This window comes from Notamacropus eugenii, chromosome 5 (genome assembly GCF_028372415.1).
Source record: "Notamacropus eugenii isolate mMacEug1 chromosome 5, mMacEug1.pri_v2, whole genome shotgun sequence".
Classification (NCBI taxonomy): domain Eukaryota; kingdom Metazoa; phylum Chordata; class Mammalia; order Diprotodontia; family Macropodidae; genus Notamacropus; species Notamacropus eugenii.
In genome coordinates, this window is record NC_092876.1 from 129,206,788 (window position 1) to 129,229,553 (window position 22,766).

Consider the following 22,766-nt stretch of genomic DNA (forward strand, 5'->3'; position numbering starts at 1 on the left):
TTTCATATTACCATGGGGATCATTCCCAAGCTTAGCTTTAGAGTAGGAACTAGTTAGGATGTCAATGTGAAAATACGTTCAGCACTTAAGAGGGCACCACGGAAATCACCCAGGCCTTGAGACCCCTTGAGGACATAACTCATTCTGACATGAATGCTTTCATGGATCACATCTCACTGATCTAACTCACAGTGATCTTCAGTGTCCCCAAACCAAGGAAAGTACCTTCACACTGCTTGACAGCAGGCATCAGCTGTTGGTTGTGTTTTTTCCTTTCATGTAAATGAAGGAAACTTTGATACATCTTAGTGGAAGTAGAATAAAGGTCTCACAGTTCCTCATTTCAACACCCTTGGGTCTTTCCTGCTAAAAGGAAGTGGACTTTCACTAAGTTCTCTGGGATTCTAAACCTTAAGGCCAGAGCCTCCCTTTATACTTGTCTGTTTACGGGTTATGAAGTGTCTAACTATCCAACTTCTCACAAGTTGACTAAGTACTTAAAATACCTCGTACTACTTATCAGTGCCCTGTTAGACCCACCAGTCCCACCTTATCTCGGGATATAAGACTGAGATAGAAAAAGAGCTATAGAAAATGACAAGGTCAGTCAAAATCAAACCATAACCTCTGATCATTCCTACTTAAGAAAGTTTGTTTCCAGATGCGTTATGGATGAAGTCCAAATCTCAGACATTAGCTGAAGTTATTGATCAGAAGTCATTGTTAAGAGAGAACCAGATAACCTTGACAGTGCTCAAATTTCCACTGCTCTTTCCCAAACTCAGCATTCATCAGACAGGCTGACCTTAGCTATGGTTTGAATTTTAGGTACAACACAATCATATAAATTCCTTTCAGATCATCTTGAATTCCTTTAAAAATTTAGAGCATTTCAAGTTGATATTTCTAAGTGTGAATAACTTAGAAGATTTTTTTTTAACAGTGGGCCCCATTCTTGCCACAGTATGGTGCCTAGCAGAAAAACCATTTTGAGAACTTTTCCAACCGACTGATTTGGGGGCAAGGTAATTCACATCTATTGCCTACATGGTGTCTGTCATAGAGTAACAAGAGCTCTAGTCTTGAAGTGAGGAGACCTGAGTTCATACACGGACTCTAGTATTTACTAGCAACATGGCCCCGGGCAAAACACCTTCCCTCCTGGGACCTGTTTCATCATCTGCAGAAAAGGGGTAATAATTCACTTCACAAGAGTTCCATTATGAAAACGCTTTGCAAACCTTAAATAACCAATATTTCTATAACCCCTTATGGTTTATAAACCGTAAAGATTACAAACACTTTACAAGCCATCGTCCCATCCTACCAATGGAGAAGTTGAGGCTCACTGAAGTTAAGCGATTTATCTGGGGTCACATGGTACTACATCAATGGGAATTAAGAATATTACACAGTCACACAAAATGATTGTATTTGTGGAAGTCATTATACACAGTGGCATGGTTTAAAATGTTTTGTAGTTATGTTTTCAAATATAACGATTCACTATTCAGTTTGGCCTGAAGCTACAGATGGCTTCTACAGCTCTGCACAAAGGATAGAATTTGACTTCTTGTCATTGAACTTAGCGAAGTCTACATTACAGCCCTGGTCCAGACAGAACAGAGCCCCAAATGATTCAATCTAGGAAGTTCAGGTGATAATAGCTCAGAAGCATTTGGTGTGTACTATGACTGGATAGGGAGAAAGGAGCCTGCAGACCATTTACACGGGGTAGGCCACATAACTAAGGAGTGTCATCAAGAAAGCACATTCATTCATTCATTTATTCAACATTCAGCAAGCATTTACTAAGCACCTACTGCATGCCATTTAGAGTTTCCTTTGAATCTTGTGCTTCTTTGGAAAATCCTTTTTCCCCATTTCAAAATATAGCTCACCAAGGGTTTGACCACCAGATGATGAATTTTATTGGCCACAGCAACTCATGAAAGAGTCTGCTGAAGCATGGAGGGGGGTTGCGGTCTGTCTTACTGAGGGGAACGCTCACAGCAATGAAATCACATATCCTTCAAGTGTTAAAGGATAACTCCAACAGATCAGATTCCACTCCAGCTTAATTTCCATGCCAATTTGTAATCAATGTGGGTTTCATGTAAAATGTACCATCTCTTCCTTATGAAAATGGAGGTGCTTTGACCACTTGCTTCCTACCATTTGGGATTTTGCCCTTTGCAACATCACGCTCAAGCTGTTCTTTTGTTTGTCCTGAGAGTTTGCTAAATAAAAATCCATGCTCTTGCTTACCTGCCGTTTTCTGTTTGCTACATTCTTCTCATCAGACCTATGGAGTTTTGCCTTGTTGCACCAGATCGGAAGCATCTAATTACTATTTTGTGGCCTGGGTTTTGTCACCTCTCATGGATTATCTATGTACTGTGCTGAGCCTTCTGTCCTTGCTGTAGTAGGAGAATGACACAAAGTACCCATGTATAGCCAATTGATTGTGACGTGCTTGTGGTCTCTGCTTGCTCAAAAAAAAAAAAAAAAACATACACACATACACCGTTTTTTCTCAACGATAAATAAATGCTAAAGACAAATACCATTTTCTTGATCTCGTTTCGTTGATGAGATGCAGTGGGTAAGTGAAGGAGCTTCCAGCCTTCTCTGTCTGAGCCCTGTCCCATAGCATGAGCTATGCCGTGTTGCCAGGGTTCACCATAATGCAGTTTGCCTCTTGTAGATTGACACCCAAATCCTAAACATATGCTGTACGAATTAACTCTATATTGGGAAAGATGAAGATGGACCCTGAGGCTCACTGACCAGACCAGGTAGTGTGATTTTTTTTTTTAAATTTCAAATACTGGTGAAGGAATGACTGCTTTCATCATCACCATCCTGCATGCTGAGGTGTGTAAACCTTAAGATTTGTCAATAGCTTTCTCTGAAACAGTTCTATGAGGTAGGTAGCATATGGAGGATTATGGCAGTTTTACAGATAAAAAAGCTGAAACTCAGAGCAAATCACTTGCCCAAGATCATAAATGAAGCCTAGAATTTCTGCATCCAGTGATACTCTTTTCATTATACCACGTTGCTTCCTGTCTGACGGATTCCTTACATACTTCCTTTTGAGTATCTGAAATGTCAAGTACTGATTAAGGAGCAACTTAGTAGGGTGAAATGGGCACTGGACTTGATGACAGAAGATTTGGACTTAGATCTCAATTCAGTCACTTACCAGCTATGTGACCGAACACAAGTCAGCAAATCAGCAAGCATTTGTTAAGCACCTACTATTTACCAGGCACTGCCCTAAACACTAGGGATACAAAAAAAAAGCAAAAAAAAAGTCTCAAAAAGCTCACTACCTAGTGGGAGAGACACTTTGCAAACAACTGTGTACAAACGACAAATATCGGGTACAGTGGAAATACTCTTAGAGGGAAGGCACGAGCATTAAGGGCGATTAGGAAAAGGACATGCCACTTTTCTCTCTCAGTTTCAGTTTCCTCATCTGTAAAACAAGAAAAATAATATTCAGACAACCTACCTGATAGAGTTCTTATGAGGAAAGTTCTCTGTCAACTATAATATATGTGTATGTATGTGTACATATATATGTGTATATGTTTATGTGTGTATATTTCTGAGAGGAATGGTAATTATCTTTTATGACCAGGTTTTATTCCATGAGATGGCAAAAATCACTGGAAAACGCTCCATAACAAATTTACTCATTAAGATTGCAATTCTTAATTTTGTGTGTGTCTGTATATATGGATATACATTATATATTCATATAAATGTATATGTATACATATCCATATATATGTGCATGTACATGTGCATATATATGCACATATATACACGTGTGTCTATGTATACAATATATGTGTACATACATAAACATATATGTGTGTACATGCATATATATCTTTGTACATATCCTAAATATACATACATACGTATGCATACATATACTTATCTATTCCACTTGTCAATGACCAGTAAAGGAGAGACCAAAGCAGGATATAAAATGGTAGAAAACTAGATTAGGAATCAGAATTCTTGTATCTTAGTTCTGGCCACTGACTTGGACTTGGACCAAGTCCCTTCTTGTCTCCAAACCTCAGTTTTCTCCTATGGAAAATGAGATATTTTGGTGCTATGTCTAAGATTCCTCTCAGCTTTAATGGTCTGTGAATCTATACCACATACCTTAAGTGTGTGTTAGCGGGAGAGTGGAGGATAGAGAAGAGGTGAAAAAGACAACTCAAAAGAAAAAGAATAACTAAAAGATAAAAAGAAAAATGCAGAGAATGAGTTTGAAATAGAGGAAGACACAAAATCAACAGATGAAAGAAAGGTGGGAAGCTCTATTAACAAATATATCCCATGATGTGCAGGAGAGTGGTTATACATAATTTAGCATACCTCTGATTGTGAAAATGCCTCTTTGATGCCTGCCAAATCTAGCAGAACTCATTAATTCTCCCTTGAAAAAATAGACTATTTTAGATGTAAAAGAAAATAATTGTGGCCAAAACTTGACATGAAGCATTTGAATTCTTATGTAAATTCAGGAATTTTTTCACCTTTTTCAATTGAAGGTAAACTAACTCTCTGCTCTTGAAATTCAGAAGGGTTACATGTCATTTGATAATGGAGAAGGTTATTTCAATCTTAAAGGCCATTGATCTTGAGGACACAGCTATCAAGGTACTTTAAAGACATTTTGTGTCTTCAAAATTATAGCAAAAAATAATATCTAATGGAACTTTACACATGGACCATATGAAATTGTCAGGGGCCAAAGATGCCCTATCCCTGCTTTTTATCGTGGGAGACTTTAAGATGCCAGTCAGGACAATAGGCTTAGCTCAGGACTATCCCCCAGCACCTAGCACAGGCTTTCTTTGCATGTGCTCATCTTATTGAATTGAATTATGAGTTAAAAGGAAGTTTTTAAATGGTAGATCATACATTGATATTTCTCCATTAGGTAAGAAAAGTATCACGTTTCTATAATGCTTTAAATATTACAAAGCACTTTGCAATACACACACACACACACACACACACACACACACACACATACATTAATCTCCCTTTTACAGATGAACTGAGGTTCTAAGAGGGCTCCGTTCAATAAAGACTTGCCCAAAGTCACAGGTTGTGTCAGAGCTGAGATTAGAACCCAGAGCACCTGAGTACAGAATCTGAGTTAGAAGGATCCCTCAGAAGTCATCTAGCTCAACCCAAATTTGGACAAGAATCTCCCTCTACAAAATAATTGCTTTTCTACATTCAATATTTAATATTTACCAAGTACTATCCAATTACTTTTTTATCCTCACAACAACCCTGGAGAGTTGGGTGCTATTATTATTATTGCCATTTTACAGATGAGGAAACTGAAACAGGCAGAGTTTCAGTAATTTTCCCAGGGTCACATAATCAGCAAGTGTCTGAGCCTGGATTTGAACTTGGGTCTTCTTAATTCCATGCCTGGCACTCTACTGTGCCTCCAGCTGATACTAACTGTGAATCCAAGTTGGCTTAATCTAGGTAGCATATAATGGAATTATATATATAAATTATATAACTATATAAAGGAATTATCTCCCTTTATCCTGGGTACTATGTCTCTCTAATGTGTGCAGACTAAAATAGCATTAACCTTTTTGGCTAACATGTCCCTGTTGATGGATATTGAGTTTGCAGTCAATTCTAGGCATTGCATCACCCCTTATTCCTATAGTTCAAGCAGTGGTTCAGAAATCCAAACCCTATTCTCAGATACCATCTCCTTACCCAGGAATAGATTGTCCAACTGTCCCTTCCCAATCCTATATTTATGAAGTTAATTTTTTGAACTGTAGTGTAGGGCTTTGCATTTGTTCTTAATGAATTTCATCCTGTTAGATTCAGCCCCCCATTACAGTCTGTTGAGATCTTTTTGGAGCTGAACCTTATCTTCCAAAATGTTAACTATTCTTCATGTTATCTACAAAATTTGACATGCCCCTATCCAAGTGATTAATAGTATTTACAGCATTCTGGTGATCTAACAGCCTGACTACCCCATGAAGACTAGAAATGCATCTCATATGGCATGATGAGCTCTTAATGAGGCCATATTGACTCTTAATGATCTCTGATTTCCTAATTACCCACGTCATCTCTTTAATCATGTATTCTAGAAACTAACCAGGAATTAAAGTCAAGCTCATTTTCCTATAGGTTGTAGACTGTTTCCCTTTTTTGAAACTCAGAACAACATTTGCCATGGTGCAGTACCTCTCCCTTTCTCTAAGACCTTTCCAGTTTCACTGGCATTGGTTCAAGAATCACATCGCCAATTCTCTCTGTACCATCTATTTTGAGTTTCCAGTCCCTGGAAACTTTTTGTTTTCGTCTTCCTAATCCAAATGTGATTGTCCATGGAAGAGAACACTGGCATGGGGGGGAGGGGGAGGAGCAAGGAAAGTGTTCAGGTAGTTCAGCTGTCTTGTCATTCTTCATTATCTTAGTACAGGACTTCCTACAGGAGTCACTTGTTCCTAGAATCCTCAGTCTTTCTACTGAAGCAGCTAGTTTTTGGAATCTCATTCCTAAGTATTATTAGTCCTAGAATAGCAGTTTCCTTTGTCTCTTCTTTCACCTTAAAAATGGTTAGCATTAAAGCAAGTTACAAATTATCTGTTGCTCTGAGAGAGAGAGAGAGAGAGAGAGAGAGAGAGAGAGAGAGAGAGAGAGAGAGAGAGAGAGAGAGAGAAGAGAGAGAGAGAGAGAGACATTGATTTTAGGCGTTGTACAATCTTTTTTTCAGTTGTATTGGACTTTTTGTGACACTATTTGGAGTTTTCTTTGCAAAAGTGAAGTGGTTTCCCATAGCTCATTTTACAGATGAGGAAATTGAGGCAAACAGGGTTAAATGACTCACTCAGGATCACACTGTCTGAGGCCACATTTGAACTCATGAACTTCCTGACTCCAGACCTGGCACTCTATCCCTTGCACCACCTAGCTGCCCAAATAGTCGATACCCCTATCACAACTATATTAAACTTCCGTTCCTAGTTTGTGATATGTTTCCCATGCTCCTCAAATTCCTTCTTTTGTACAGATGGTTTGTAGTATACTTTAATGAAAATACTCTATCTCTATTGATGTTTACCCAAATGCTCTCCACCACCATTGTGTTCCTGGATTTCCTCATCTGTTTTCTCACTAGACAATGCTGCTCTGCTTACCAAACTCTCTTCTTCTGTCTTCCGTTTTTTGTTTTAGGATCCAGGTTTGTTCGTCCCATCCCACCAAGTCTCAAAGACACCTATAATATAAAAATTGCCTTGTTGGATTAATTCATCTTGTTTTTAGTCTCTGTCCTTGGTGCATTTGTTCAGAGATGTGGACAACCACAAGTTTTCTTGTCAATATTCTTCTTGACTCTTGTTTACTAAGAATTACTGATTCTTGTATCACTTTTCTTCATCATACTCACAATTCTTTAAGGTTCCAAGTTTGTCCAGTCTAATTAAAGTTTCTTTTTCCTTTTTTCTTTCTTAATTTAAACTCCTCTTGTTTTGATTCCCAAGACTCTAAACAAACGTGTGTTTTTTGGTTGTGGGGTCACTGCATCTCCCCTCTCCCTGCCCCCTGAGCCCATCATTTGTGCACTTCGAGCAGTGTACCAGACATGAGCCACTCTTCCAACACCTTGCCTTCCGAAAGTACTGCAGTAATTAACGATGTGATCCAAACTCTGAAAACTTGTCAGGTAGTGGGAGAATAATAGCTCATGTACTTTAACGATACAAAAATACATCCTCGAGTCAGGAAGACCTGAGTTCTAATGTAGCTTCAAAGACTTGCTAACTGTGTGACCCTGGGCAAGTCATTTAACCTTACAGTTAATAGAAGTTAACTGTAAAATGGGGATAATACCCATTGCTACCTCATAGCATTGTGTAAGAATTATTATTGTGAGGATCAGATGGGAAAAAAATTGTAAAACATGCTTAGAACAGTGCCTGCCACATAGTAGGTGCTGTATAAATGCTTATTCCTTTCCCCTGCCTTCCCTAGCCTTTTCAAAGTTTAACCTCAGAGAGTTTTTTAAAAAGGAGTCATAGCAGGCTGAATGCCTTTACAAAGAATGTTTAACTAAGACGAAAAAGATGAAGAGTAACTATTCAATTCAACATTTATCCAAATGCCTGCTTTGTTCAAGAGTTTCTGCTGGGCACTAAGGGAGATACAAAGACTGTCACCATCACAAGGTGACTGTCATCATCACCACCACCATCATCATCATCACTAGCATTTACATAGCATACTATGGTTTGCTAAGCCCTTTACACATGAATTGACTTAACTACCTCCATTTCCATCATACTTCAAGATTTTCCAAGCACAGTTTGTGATGGTCCCATGTGAGTCATAGTGGAAGGATTGTCATCCTCATTTTCACTGGAGGAATTAGGCCCAGAGAAATGAGATGACTTGCCTAGAGTGACATAGGGAGGAAGGGCTGGAGCTAAAATGCATTCCAGTTCCAATGGCTGCTCCAATTCAGGTACTCCTTTCATTACACCATGCTGCAAGAACACAAGTTCTAGATCAGAAAGAGGCTTTAGAAATCATCTAGCCTAATTCATTTTCAAGATAAGGAAACTGAGGCTCTAACAAGTCAAGTGACTCACCCCAGGTCACACATGTAGTCAGCTGTAAGACTGGCTTCCAATCCAGACCTTTTGACTCCAAAGGTAGTGTTCCGTTCCCCTGTCCATACCCTCATGGAACTTATAACCGAGGAGGAGGAGATGAGGACAAGAAGAGCTATAAATAAAGTCACATGACTAAGAGCAAGCATAAGAGGAAGGGACAAAGTGTTGGGAGACAGGTAAGGACTCAGTTGAAGGGGACAAAAAACAATCACCATTTACCCCAGCCAATGGTCCATAACTGTGAGCAGCCACAAAGAATGATACTTAACACTTTGTTTTTGTGGAGAGGACACCCAGCCAGGTGAGCTGGATTTCTTGCTCTGCTACTCACTAGATGAGTGACCTAAGGTGCATCAGTGACCCTGCCTCGTGCATGTCTGCTTAACAATGGGAAAGTTGTTTCCTCTCCCAAAGCCTGTTTCTTCATGTGCCTTCTTCAGGGAGGCTGAATTCAATCATCTCTAAGGCATCTTCCAGCTCTAATATTCTATGCTCTTAAGATCCCATCCAGTTCTAACATTCTGTGTTCTAAGATTTCTACCCACTTTAACATTCTTTCTTCTGTGTTCTAAACTCCTTTCTATCTCTAATATTCTATGTTCTATGGTTCCTTCTAGCTCTAACATTCTTTGTTTTGTGTTGTAAATTCCTTTCCATCTCTAACATTCTATGTTCTGAGGTTCCTTCCAGCTGAAACATTCTTTGTTCAGTGCTCTAAACTCCTTTCCATCTCTAATCTTCTATGTTCTACAATTCCTTCCAGCTGAAACATTCTTTGTTCTGTGTTCTAAACTCCCCTTAAGCTCCTACATTATCTATATTATCTGAAAATTGCAATGAAAATTAGAGAGCTTCTCTGATTCCTTAATCTCAGTCTCCAAAGATAGCAACTTTTGCTTTCCTGGATATTACTCGGTTCATTTTTCTTGACATGGCAATAATAATTTAGTGTTTTGGGAAATCTTTTGGAGCCCCACCTGACAGAAGCATGTGTCAGTTTTAACAGCAGGTATGGGTGGCAAGCATAACAGCAGGGACATACTATCAAGAGACACCTGCAGTCCTGAGGTTTGTCTATTTGATAGAACATTCTGTCACTGAACAAGACAAAGAGGAAAATGTTTTTTTCAGATGCCACCAGATGTTGTGTGTGCCCCCACAAGAATACTTCAGAAAATGATATATCACAGACCATACTGGCTGGGGATTGGCAATTCCATGGTAGTAGCAGATGTTACGGGAGCAGAATAAAGAGACAAGTACATTAGCAACAAATAATAAACAGTCTGACCTTAGGTTCAACCAACGACTAGATTAGACATAATGCATTGGGCTGGGTTCTGGTCCCAACTCAGTCACTGATTTGCTTGTAATTTTGCACAGGTCCATTCTTCCCTTTCTAGGCCTTACTTTCATCCTCTGTAAAGTGAGGAAGTTGAACTAGGTAATCCTTAACATTCCTTCTAAATCCAAAAATGACTTTTTAAATGAGAGTGGTAAAGGAAAAAAATGGGAAAAGAACTGAGAGCTGTACAAGAAAGATTTGGAAAGAGAGCTAACAGCTTGTAACAAGAGGTGCAAAAAAACCTTATCTGAATGAGTTTGGAAAGACAGATTAAGGCCAGGTTGTGGAAAGAGCTTTAAAAGGTAAAGGGGCAGGGCAACATCCTGGGTACAATAGAAAAGCATGAAGTGAATTGATTAATGTGAGTCATCTGGGTGGAAATGATAATTAAACCCATAGGAACTGATAAGGTTACTGAGAGAATGTGCAGAGAGAAGAGGGCTCAGACTAGAACCTTGAGGAACTCCCTTTGTTGGGGGTGTAACATGGATGAACCAACAAAAGAAATAAGGAACTGTAAGGTAGGAGGAAAACCCAGAGAAGAGAGAGTATCCAGGAGGAGAATGGGTTAACAGGGTCAAATGTAGTACATAAATGAAGGATTCACATGGAGAAAAGACCATGAGATTCGATAGAAGGTGGGTGGTAACTTAGAAGAGAGCAGTTTCAGTTGTGTAATGAAGTCGGAAGCCAGTTTGCAAAAGACCAAGGAGTGAGCAATAAGGGAGGGCAGTTTTTCCAGAAGTTTGGCTGGGAAAGGAGAGATATAGGATGACAAGCAGATGAGAGGCAGAACTAAGTGCTCTCTTTACTAATCTCCTCATTTTGGGGTACCAATTCCTAGCAAGTCATTTTTGTCCTATCATTTCCAATGCAAAGACCATCCTCAGCAAAGGAAACAGAAGCCAAACGTGTGGATTTATGTTTCCACAGGAGTCTCTTCATCCAACTGTTTTTCTTCTCATTGGAATTATTTCCCTTTGTCTCTTCAGAATTTAATTCTTGAATATCTGATTCCTCCACCTTCTGAAGGATAAAATTATCACTAAGGCAACTGAAGAAGTTATTTGAATCTCTGCTTTTCCCAGAGAGTGCTCAAGCAGATATCCAGAAAACTGAGATCCCTAATCACTACTCTCATACCAGCCTCTGTACCTGGCTTGTAATCAGTTTCCCAAACTTCTCATCTACTTCTTTATTTTATTTAGATGGTCTCTAGTTATGACAGGACTTCTCTTTCTCTCTCCGTTGGACTTCACCTAAATGCTCTGATCCAGTTCTTGGATTTCCTCACGTAATAGAAATTCAATCAGTCAACTAGTATTCACTAAGCATCTACTATGTGTCAGGAACCATGCTAACTAAGCACTGGGGGGAGGGATGGGGCTGTGTGTTCATCCTTCGTTGCTGAAGAAGACCACGCCATCAGAGAAACAATGACATGACTTGTACTTGGCTTTGTTCTGAGTGAGGGAGGGCTGTGCAGGTCACCAGCCTCACTTCTCCTCCAGAGCCATCTGAATCCAGTGACCAGATATTCATCAGGACTACTGGAGATGACCCAGGATGAGGCAACTGGGGTTAAGTGACTTGCCCAAGGTCACACAGCTAGTGAGTGTCAAGTGTCTGAGGTGAGATTTGAACTCAGGTCCTCCTGACTCCTGCACTGGTGCTCTATCCACTGCACCACCTAGCTGCCCCCAGGGGATGTTAACAAAGAAAAGCGCCAAAAAAGTCCTTGCTCTCAAAGAGTCTAGTGGGGAAAAATATGCAAACAACTAACTATGGACAAACAAGATAATATAGGATAAATTAGGGGTAGCCTTAGAAAGAAGGCACCAAAATTAAGGACTAGAAGAGGCTTCTGGCCTAAGGTGGAAGGTTAGCTGAGAAATTAGAGAAACCAGGAAGTAGAGATAAAGAGGAAGAACATTCCTGGCATGGGGAACAGTCCCATGAAATAAAATGCTCAGAGGTGGACAGCTAGGTGGCACAGTGGATAGACCACCAGCCTTGGAGTCAAGAGGACCTGAGTTCAAATCTGACCTCAGACACTTACTAGCTGTGTGACCCTGGGCAAGTGACTTAACCCTGCTTGCCTCAGGTTCTCATCTGTAAAAATGAAGCACTCTAGTATCATCTGCCAAGAAAACCCCAGTTGGGATCAGAGTACTGGACACAACTGGAAAACAAAGAAAAGAAGAAAGAGAAAGAGAAAGAAAGAAAGAGAGAAAGAAAAAAGAAAGAGAGAAAGAGAAAGAAAGAACACAGCAGGAAAGAAAGAAAGAGCAAGCTCAGAGAAGAAAATGTTCAGCATTGAGAGATGGATTGACTTTTTGGAGGAACAAGGAGGCAGTGATACTGGATCATAAAATACGTGGAGTAAGGTGAGTGAGGTGTAAGAAGCCTGGAAAGATGCAGGGGGCAAGAGAAGGCTATGAAGGATTTAAAAGTCAAACAGCAGATTTTATATTTGATCCTAGGAGAATTGGAAGCCACTGGAGTTTATTGAATAAGGATATGATATAATCAGACTTGCATTTTAGGAAGATGACTTTACAGCTGAATGGAGGATAAACAGGAATAGGGAAAGATGTGTCAGGAAGAGCATCACGGGGCTATTGCAATAGTCCATGTGAGGTGATGAGGGCCTGCATGGGTTGAGGGAGAGGAGTCAGGGTTGCAATATCAGAAGAGAGAAGGGGGAATATAGGAGAGATGTTACAAAGGAAAAAATGATAGGACTTAATAACTGGCTGGATATGTAGGGATGAGAATGATTAAGGACTCAAGGATGACACTTAGGTTGTGAGTCTGCATGATGGGGAGGATGGTGGCACCTTCAACAGTAATAGAAGAGTTGGGAAGATGGGAGAGAGCTTGTGGAGGAAAATAACAAGTTTTGTTTTGGACATGTTAAGTTTAAGATGCCTTCAGGAATTGTTTGAGATATCTATTTTAGTATTTAATATTTAAGTATTTTTAACAATTTCTCTTTTATTCAGCAACCCTGAGGGTCTTCCCCTTCCAGTTTGATTTTGATTTTGATTTTTTTAATTAAACTCATCCCTTGAGTTGGTTGGCTGGTTGTTGTCCTTCGTTTTTGAAGAGGACCAAAGTGACATCACCATTGTAAAGTAAAATTTCAGTGTGTCCGACTGTGGCTGATCAGACCAATACGAGTTCGAAATGCTCTACCACAGTTTGGGCACAGATAGTCCGTGTGAATATTTGGGGTGGATATCCCAAATTTGCACCTCTTGCATTTACTTTGTGCTGTCTCAATTCTGCTTTGCTCAAAGAGCACAGCACCTTTTCTGATGTGGGCACGTCATGCTGAGCAGTCCTGTGCCAGTGTCTCCCATGTTGCACAGTCAAACCCAAAGTTCTTGAGAGAGACCTTGAGAGTGTCCTTGTATCGTTTCTTCTGACCACCATGTGGTCACCTGCCCCATGCAAGTTCTCCATAAAATAGTCTTTTTGGCAAGCGTACAATTTGCATTTGAACAATGTGGCCAGCCCATTGGAGTTGCACTCTCTGAAGCATAGTTTGAATGTTTGGCAGTTCAGCTCGAGCAAGGACTTCAGTGTCTGGTACCTTATCCTGCCAGGTGATCCTCAAAATCTTCCTAAGACAGTTCAAGTGGAAGCGATTCAGTTTTCTGGCATGGCATTGGTAGATTCCCTTGAGTAACTACTTAAAGAAGCCTATTCATTGAATGCATGTATCTCATTCAAAGTGAGAATCTGATAAGACCTTAGCCTAAAATGGCCAGGGTCTCACATTGCGGCCATCTCCAGTCATTCTGATGAATATCAGGTCACTGGACCCAGAGGGCTCAGGAGGAGAAAGTGAAGCTAGTGACCTTGCATAGCCTTCCCTCACTCACATCAAAGTCAATTGCAAGTCATGTCATCATCTCCCTGATGTCAAGGTTCTCTCCAAAAATGAAGGACAACCATAACAACCTAAGATATCTAAGAAGTATGTAAATAGGAGACTGGAGGTGAGGAGAGAACTTGGGGATGGGCAAGTAGATCTGTATTATTCTGGATGTTTCAAGTGCTGTTACAAGGAGGCAGCTATGGAGTCAATGTAAGAAAAGCCTCCTTAACACTTAGAGCTGTACAGGAATAGAATGGATTCCCTCCTCATTAATGGACATCTTCAAGCAGAGGGAGGCTTGATGACCAATCTTCATGGGAATTGTGAGGGAATTCCTACTTGAGTATGAGTTGTATTATATGACCCTTGAGATCCTTCCAGCTCTGAGACTGTGTAATTCTATGGTTGTCCTTTCTGGCAGCCAGGTAGTGTAGTGGATAGAGTGCTGGGCCTGGAGAGAGGAAGATCTGAGTTCAATCCAACCTCAGACACTTTCTAACTCTGTAACCCTGGGCAAATCACTTCACTCTGTTTGCCCCAGTTTCCTCATCTGTAAAATGAGATGGAGAAGGAAATGGCAAACCACTCCAGTAGCTCTGCCAAGAAAAACCCCAAACGGGGTCAGAAAGAGTCAGACACAACTGAAATGACCAAACAACAGCAAAGGTTGTCCTTTACAACTACCGTGAGGTTGATGGTCCTACCTTCCTGAGGGCATCTCTAGTGAGGAAGCTCATTGCCTCATAAGGAAACCTATTTCAAGACATAATAATTGAATGCATACAGTCTAGAAAGTCATAGACATGACTGAAGAAATGAAAGATTTTTCCAATATGAAAATGAGAATTTAGAGTTTGATGCTCCAAATTTCCACATGATGCTTATATCTTCATAACATCCATTCAAATATAAACATTTTATTTACAGTATAGTTTTGCATTTATTTAGGTTTCTTAGATGGGCACAGCATCTCCTCAATAGGAAATACCCTCTCCAGTGGTTCAGATCGCAAACCTTCCACACCTTGTCATCCTGTCTCATCCAACCCTTTCTGGAAAAAATCTTCTGTAAAGTATCCATCCAGAACGTTGGATGCCTTCCTCCAGCTTTATCTCACCGTATATTTTTTTTGCCAAAAACTAGAAAAAAAAGCCCTCTTCAATTATCCTCATTGAATTACAATCTGAAAGGGAGTAGAGAATGGCTAATAAATTGTTTTCCCTGTGCCATAGGGTATATGTGAAATAACGCATCAGGTAACTTGGACACCTGGCTGAGCACATGCCATCATCGACAGCCCCTTCACCTGGCACCATGCTTGTGGTTTGAGATTTCAGTTCCCAATCAATGGTCCTTTTGCATAAGACCCTTAAAAGCACTCTTACTTATTCTTGGCTGGATTCCAGTCTAAAGAGAAGAAACATCTAATAATTAATGCTCATTAATCAAAAAGTGAGATAGAATGAACCCTGGATGGGAGTCAGGAGACCAGAGTTCTAATCCAAGCTGTGACACTGACTCGCTGTGTGACTCCAGGTGATGCACTTCTGTGACTCCATTTCCCACTCTATAAAATGAGGTGATTGGACCAAATAATCTCTATAAATTTTCTCTTACAACTTTAATATTCTATGTTCTATAGAATACTGTAACAATCTATGCTCCAGTTTTAACAATCTGTCTCTGTTCCTTCTGTCTGATAACCCTCATCTCATTATGCTCCATTTTGTCATTGTTTGTGTCTATATCTTATACCTCCTATGAAACTGTGAGTTCTTTGTGGTTAAGGGCTACATCTCATTCATCTTTTCATCCTCCCTTAATGCTGAAGAAAGGGCCACATACAACAATTGTTCAGGGAATGAATGAATGTATAGATGGATGGATGAATGGATGGGTGGGTGGATGGATGAATTGGAGTCTGTTGAATGGTAGTTTTTATATAATACAAAAACCATGACACTAGGGTTAGAATGCGTAGCTTTAAATCCTAGCTCTGCCATTCAATGAGTGATTCTGAACAGATCACTTAATGTCCCCCAAGCCTCACTTTCCTCATTTGTAAAAAAAGGGGGGGGGTAATAATATTTGTACTACTTATGCTACAGGATCATTGTAAGGAAAACCTTAAAGCCCTATAGAAATGGAAGCTACTGTTATGTTCTAATATCCCTCCCAGCTATGACATTTTGTATTCTGTGATCCATTCTAATTCTAATATTTCTATGTTAAGGCCCCTTTCCGACTTTAATAATCTATTTTATGTGAAAATAGATGGAGAAAGTATGCTTTGAAAAAATGATCAAGCCATATAAATGTAGATTACTGCTAGGGAGGCTAAGTATTCCCACTCTCATTTGGTATATGCTGTGGGCTTTGATTTCCCCATCTGTAAAAAGAGGAAGTCTGACTTGATACCCTATAATAACAAGAGTAATAGTTCATATTTATACAGATAGTGCTTCACAGTTTGGCCTCAAATCTGTTCCAGCTTCAAGTCTTCATATTCCTGGGCTAAACATGTGCTTTTTCATCACATGGTACCAAAGCAGACCTCAACCTAGCCTGTACTAAAACACTGAAATAGTGCACTTGAGGGGAGAAATGAATGAATTTCCACTCCAGTGACATATAGTGCCACCTTCATGCATTGTGACCTCTATGATGGTGAATGCCCATGAGGGAAGGGGGAGAAGTAATTAAAAGACCACATGACTGTACAGAAATGGGAAAGTGAGAGTCAGTGGAAGCAGGAGGTAAGGGCTTCTTCCTGTCTGCCGTCATTTCAGAGTCCTCACCCCACCTGGAATCAAAGCCACCAAGTCTACAAAAGTTCCTGTGTGAACTTGAGCAATTCACTTCCCTTCTTTGGGGCAAGTGCTCTGCTCTACCCACTTCTCAAAGATTATTATGTAGATCAGATGACATAAAAGTCAACTCTCCTCTCAGAGTGTCAGTGTCCTTATCTGTTAAATGGGGGTGATAAGACCTCCCCTACTCACTCCCTGAGGGTTATTGTGAAGTTCAGTTGACTTTGGAGAAGTCACTTCCCCACTTTGGGGGTCAGTTTCCTCAACTGTAAAATGACAGCCCATGCTCACCACTTTGCCAGGGAGAGAATAAAACATCAGAAGACGGTGAGAAGACTACTTCAGAAAACACATTCCTGACGGCCTTGGAAAGTGGGACAAAATGAGGAAGCAGCAGTGGGATTAGCTCTTGGAGTCTTTGTTTTGTGATCTAACATGGAGGGACATGCCAGGCTAGCTTGAAGAAGGAGCAGGAGAGAATGACCTAAGCCAAGTGTGTAGGGCCAAGTGTGCCCTCCACAGGATACTGAGTCTTGGTATAGTATCATCATCATGTCATTGGGGATCTGTTCTTGTGGGCCACGGGCAGGTTATAATCAATTGGCAAGTGCATTGAACAGCTAAACCCTGATCCCAGCCCCAGTTCTAGCCTTGAGAATATGCTGGTCTTAACAGCATTCTAACTGGATCTCCAGTTAGGGGTCATCTTCCTGGGTCTCCCTAGGGTGTCGCCTGTTAGACCACAACCCATCAGACAGTATGTGCTTGACTCCTAGCCATGGCTATCTTTCTGTGGCCTCCACAATGACCATTTCTCTCTCCTTTCCAGGACCCCAACCCAACCCACCAACCCAGCTCAACCCGACGCCACTGGGGATTCAGATAAGGATCAAGGTCCCGTAGGCCAGAAGCCACCTGCTGTGGCTGAGATCCCAGAAGCACCCTGCACAGAATGTAATGAAGGGTCATCCAAGCCCTCAGTCCCTGAACCGCTGCCAAAAGAGCTGCCCATAAAAGAGCTTCCTTCTGAGGGCCTGTGAAGATACATTCATAGTCTGCATGAAACATGTGCTGTATTGTCTTACTGGAGTCCAATAAAACTGGTGACATTGATGAAATTGGCTCCACTGTGTCTGGTCAGGTGGGATATGCCTGTGGGGAAGGGCCTACAAGAGAAAAGACAAAAGGACCAAAAAGGCTGTTGTCAAGAATGTCACCATGATTTACTATGTGAGAGTTAACATTGCCCAACTCAGATATATGCTACACCTTAAACCTTCAGCCACATGAAGTTGTCCCTAACATAGGGAAGGACAAACTGAAATATCAAGAAAACCACCAAGGAGTCTCAGTAGGGAGTGTTGTGGTCAGTAGCAAGCACCAGATGCTGTCAATCAATCAAACAAAATTATCCCCACTTGTTAAATATCCCACTCAACATCAGAAGGCACTCTCAGGTCATCACTCAGCTCTCTCTGATGCTCAGAGAGCTGATTGTCTCTCCTTAGCTCTGACCCATGGCGGGGTGGGGTGCTATCATCTCTCTCCTACTCTGAGTAATTCACACATAAAAAGTCCTGATCAAGCTCTTGGCTCAGCCCCCATTCTACTGGGAAAACTGTTTCCTTTCTTTATGTTCAATCAATCAACAGGTATTTCTTAAGTACCTACTACAGAGTGCACCAGGTACTAAATTAAATTATGTTACATGCTAGAAACAGAAATACAAAAGTGAGATGATCCCTACCCTCAAGATGTTTACATTCTATGACATTATTGCCTTGTGCTTCTTTGATTCACTTACCAAAAGTTTCATCGAAATTTTTATCATAGTATTAGAAATCAATAAAGTAACATTAGTTGACCCAGTACAATAGCCCTTCTCCTCTTCTTGTCTATAGGCAGTTTCCCTCCTAACTGTTCTTACAAGGACCTGATGAGGTAAAGATGCCAAAGCTTTTCCACTTCACAGTAAAACCTCTCAGGTGGTCAGTGTCTAGTCTCTTGGTATGATACACGAACTCAGAATGCATCTGCCAAGGTAATGTGGACTCCGAAAACTGACTGCATCTAGGGATGAGCACTTGCTGTCTTGCCATGTCTCTGTCTTTGTCTCTTTGTCTCGGTCTCTCGATGTCTCTGTCTTTACCTTTCTCTCTGTTATTCTCTGTCTCCTTTTCTCTCTGTCTCTTCCTCTCTCTCTCCCTCTCTCTCTCCCTCTCTCTCTCTCTCTCTGGCAGCCACTTCTCAAATTTCTACTATTTTCAAGTGCTCTCCTTTACTTGTCTCTAACCCATTTCACATCAGCAGGTGTGAAGAACCTCAAAGGTATAACCAGTCTGGGTCTTGTGGTCCCACAAATCTAAAGCAAGAACATGCTTTTCTGAGTTCCATTCCCAGAAGATTATTCATATTCAGCTCCTATAGTATCCATAGCATCAAGAAAAACATGTCAGCTACCATAATCTCTTTTTCTGTTTCACCTTGAAAATTACACACTACAACCCTCAGTCCAGCAGCCAGTGCCAGCAAATGTAGTCTCTTTTTAAATATCCCCAGGTGTATATACCCCAATCCATGCCCCCAGTCCATGTGACGATGTCTCCACCTTTTGCACAGGCAATCATACTCCCCAGAACCATACGATGTTGTTTCAAAGAGGTGTCATCTCCTCTGACTTCCTGTTTCTCTCATTTGCCTTCCCGAGGGCCCAGTGAGCTCTGGTCTGTGAGAGCCAATTGAAAAACACTAGGTTAGAAGCCTAGGTTAAAACTACTACTAGTTAAAAGCTAGTCTGCTTTGTATAGGCAGGCTACAGGAAACCTCGAACAGGGAGACATACGAGTGCCCTCACTAAGAATATTGCTAGCAGTTGCTATCTTCCTGCCCCATAGCATTTTCCTGCTTTCCTGGGTGTGATTTTAAAAAGGGGAATCTCTCACTCCTCCATGCAGTCAAGTGGTGCGGTGGATAGAGTCCTGGTCCTAGAGTCAGGAAGACCTGAATTCAAATCCAGCCTTAGACACTTTCTAGCTCTGTAACCTTGGGCAAGTCATGTAACCTCTCTCTTCCTTAGTTTCCTCAGCTATAAAATGGAGGTGATAATTGTACCTCCCTCCCAGGGTTGCTTCAAGGATCAAATGAGATAATATTGGTAAAGTACTTCACACAGTGCCTGGAACCTAGCAGACACACCATAAATGCTTATTTCCCTCATTCCATTGAACCAGGCAAGCTCTCATAGAGTCAGTGGGCAGAAGATCCGAGGGGGTTTCTGCCCAGAAAGGATTCCACAGGGAATAGGACCCAGTGGGAGGGGCTCAGCAGCTACTGATTTCTGTCTGATACTCCTGGGAAACTTATCAATAAGAAAAATTCACATTTCTTTGTAGCTCTTTAAGTTTTACAGGAAACTTGTCCTTTGGTATCCCTGTGGTGTATAAGTAGGACAAATATTCTTACTTTATAGAAGAAGGAAGAAACCAAAGCTTGATGAGCCAAAGCAGTTTTACCATGGATACGGAATGAGAAAGTGTCAGAAGTTAGGATTCAAACTCAGGTCTTTGGACTCCAACTGTTCTTTCTTTATTTCTCTTTCTTCTGGTCTCACTGCATGGAGTAAGTGATTGGGATTTTCACAGGTTAGAGATCACTACATAACCAGAACTCCATCCACCATTTCTGTACTTGTCTGTTCTTCTACCAGCTCATTTCTTCTCTCACTGTCCCATCTCTGCTTTCTGGAATCATGCATAGATACACATGAGATACCATAAGACAGTATGTAAAGGGCTTTATGGGGTCAGAGGGAAGGAGGGAGGTGGGACCCTGGGCTGTGGGGCAATCTGATGGAAATAGAACACTAAACAGTCATGGTCATAAGACCTGTGTTCAAATCCCAACTCTTGATACTCCAGAAATTGAGTCTTCCTTTCCCAACCTACTCTGTAAAATGGAAGCAATAAAACTGACTACCCACTGTGGTGAGAAAAGTATTTTAAACCTTAAAACATTATTAAAATTATGAGTCCTTCTTATCACAGAGGAGGGAATAAAGCATGTATTAAGTGCCTACTATGTGTCAGGCATGGTGCTAAGAAGAACTCATTTGATCCTCACGTACACTCCGAGAGGGAGGTGCTATTGTGATCTCCATTTTACAGTTGAGGAAACTGAGCCAGACAGAGATCAAGTGATTTGCTCAAGATCACAAAGCTGGTAAGTGTCTATGTTGGATTTGAGCTCAGATCTTCCTGACTTTCTGCCCAGTACTCTATCCTCTGTACCAGCTTGTTGCCTCTAAGGAAGAGCCAGAAGCTGGGTCAAGAGTCTAGCTGGAGTAGGAGCCAGTGCCAGGCTATGCGTATGGAAGCTACAGAACTGGAATCTCAGCATCTCAGAGCAGGAAGGGCCCCTCAGGGTCATCTAGTACAACACAAGCCTGAGCAGGAATGCTTTTCTGTGTAGCATCCCCTCTAGGCTGACTCTGCAAACCACCATTCGCCCTGGCAATTGACAACTTTTCCCTTCAGTATTCTAGGGATAGCCCTGAGTGGCTGGGGTTTTTAGTACTGTCCCTCATGAACCCCCATTTGGTGTGCTCTTCCAAAGCATCATTTAAATAGTTGATATCTCCCTATACTTAACCCTGTTTGCCTCACTTTCCTCATCTGTAAAATGAGCTGGAGAAGGAAATGGCCAACAACTCCAGTACCTTTGCTAAGAAAACCCCAAATGGGGTCGCAGAGAGTCAGACAGGACTGAAATGACTGAATAGCAATAGTCTTCCTGCTTTCAATTAATCAGTTGATCTCATTGAGCTTTTATGGGAATTTACTGAGAAAGCATAGCAGAGAAAGAAGGTATAATTTTTCCCAAAAAAACAGGAGCACATCCTCCTTTTGTATATTCTCAATCCTTAGGGGAGGCTGGGCCAAACTTAAAAATACAAAGGTAGGAAACACACGTGGCTGGAGTGGGGAGGGGGTATCTCAAGACTCCTAGCCTGAGGAGTCCTTTCTTCTCTTCTTAGAGAACCCACTGAATCCACTTCTAAGACTGGCATCTCACTGCACCCTTGTTCAACTGGACTAGCTCATTGCCATATTCACTGACTCAACTGATAGGACAATCTACTGATAGGCTTGGTCAATCCAGTGCTGAACTGAATTAAGGAGGTTGCCCAGTGCCTCCACAGGATCCTCACTAGACTCAGTTGCTGCCACCAGCTCCAGGATCTCAACTGTAGGTGCCACCTCAGGCCACCTTGATGGATCTACCAGTCTCACCAATTGTCAGGACACTCCCCTGTCAAGATGTGCCCTCACCTATGATCAACCAAGAATAAACACAAAAGAAGTAGGCACTATGCACTAAGGGACACATTGTAGGGGGGAGATGAGACAGTGGAAGCCATGGCTCCTCCCTACCCATCCCATCTGAAGACTCAGCTGGTTTCTGCTCCTGTAGATGTCAAAAAAGGAAAGTGGGAAAAGGCCTGAGGAATACCACTTCTAGGGCTGTATCCCAAAGAGATCATACAAATGGGAAAAGGACCCACATGTATGAAAATATTTATGGTAGCTCTTTTTGTGGTGGCAAAGAATTGGGGTTGGCTGAACAAGTTGTGGTACATGAAAGTAATAGAATATTATTGTGCTCAGAAATGATGAGCAGGTGGACTTTAGAAAGACCTGGCAAGACTTACATGAACTGATGCTGAGTGAAGTGAGCAGAACCAGGAGAACATTGTACACAGTAACAGCTACAGTGTGCGATGACCAACTTGAATAGACTTGGCTCTTCTCAGCAATGCAAGGTTCTAAGACAACTCCAAAAGTTGTCATGATGGAAAATGCTTACCCAGTTCCCTAGAAAGAATAAGAGTATGAATGCGGATGGAAGCCTACTATTTACTCTCTCTTTTTTGTTTTGTTTTGTTTCTTCTTTCTCCCATTGGTTCCAATTCTTCTTTACAACATGACTAATGTGAAAATACGTTTAATATGAGTAGAGCCTATTGC

At 41.2% G+C, this 22,766-nt stretch overlaps 1 protein-coding gene and 1 long non-coding RNA gene across 4 annotated transcripts in view; one reads left to right on the plus strand and one right to left on the minus strand.

Moving 5' to 3' along the window:
* The window catches only part of LOC140505146 (uncharacterized), a 110,037-nt gene extending 101,185 nt beyond the window's left edge, over nucleotides 1-8,852 (minus strand). Inside the window, exon 1 of the long non-coding RNA XR_011967392.1 lies at nucleotides 8,679-8,852. This is a non-coding gene — a long non-coding RNA (uncharacterized lncRNA). The remainder of the gene's footprint in view (nucleotides 1-8,678) is intronic.
* The window catches only part of MAP6 (microtubule associated protein 6), a 93,799-nt gene extending 75,938 nt beyond the window's left edge, over nucleotides 1-17,861 (plus strand). For all 3 annotated transcript variants that reach the window (XM_072610806.1, XM_072610807.1, XM_072610809.1), the window contains one exon: nucleotides 17,573-17,861. In XM_072610806.1, the coding sequence (XP_072466907.1) occupies nucleotides 17,573-17,783 (211 nt within the window). In that variant the 3' untranslated portion in view covers nucleotides 17,784-17,861. The remainder of the gene's footprint in view (nucleotides 1-17,572) is intronic.
* The last annotated feature ends 4,905 nt before the right edge of the window (nucleotides 17,862-22,766 follow it).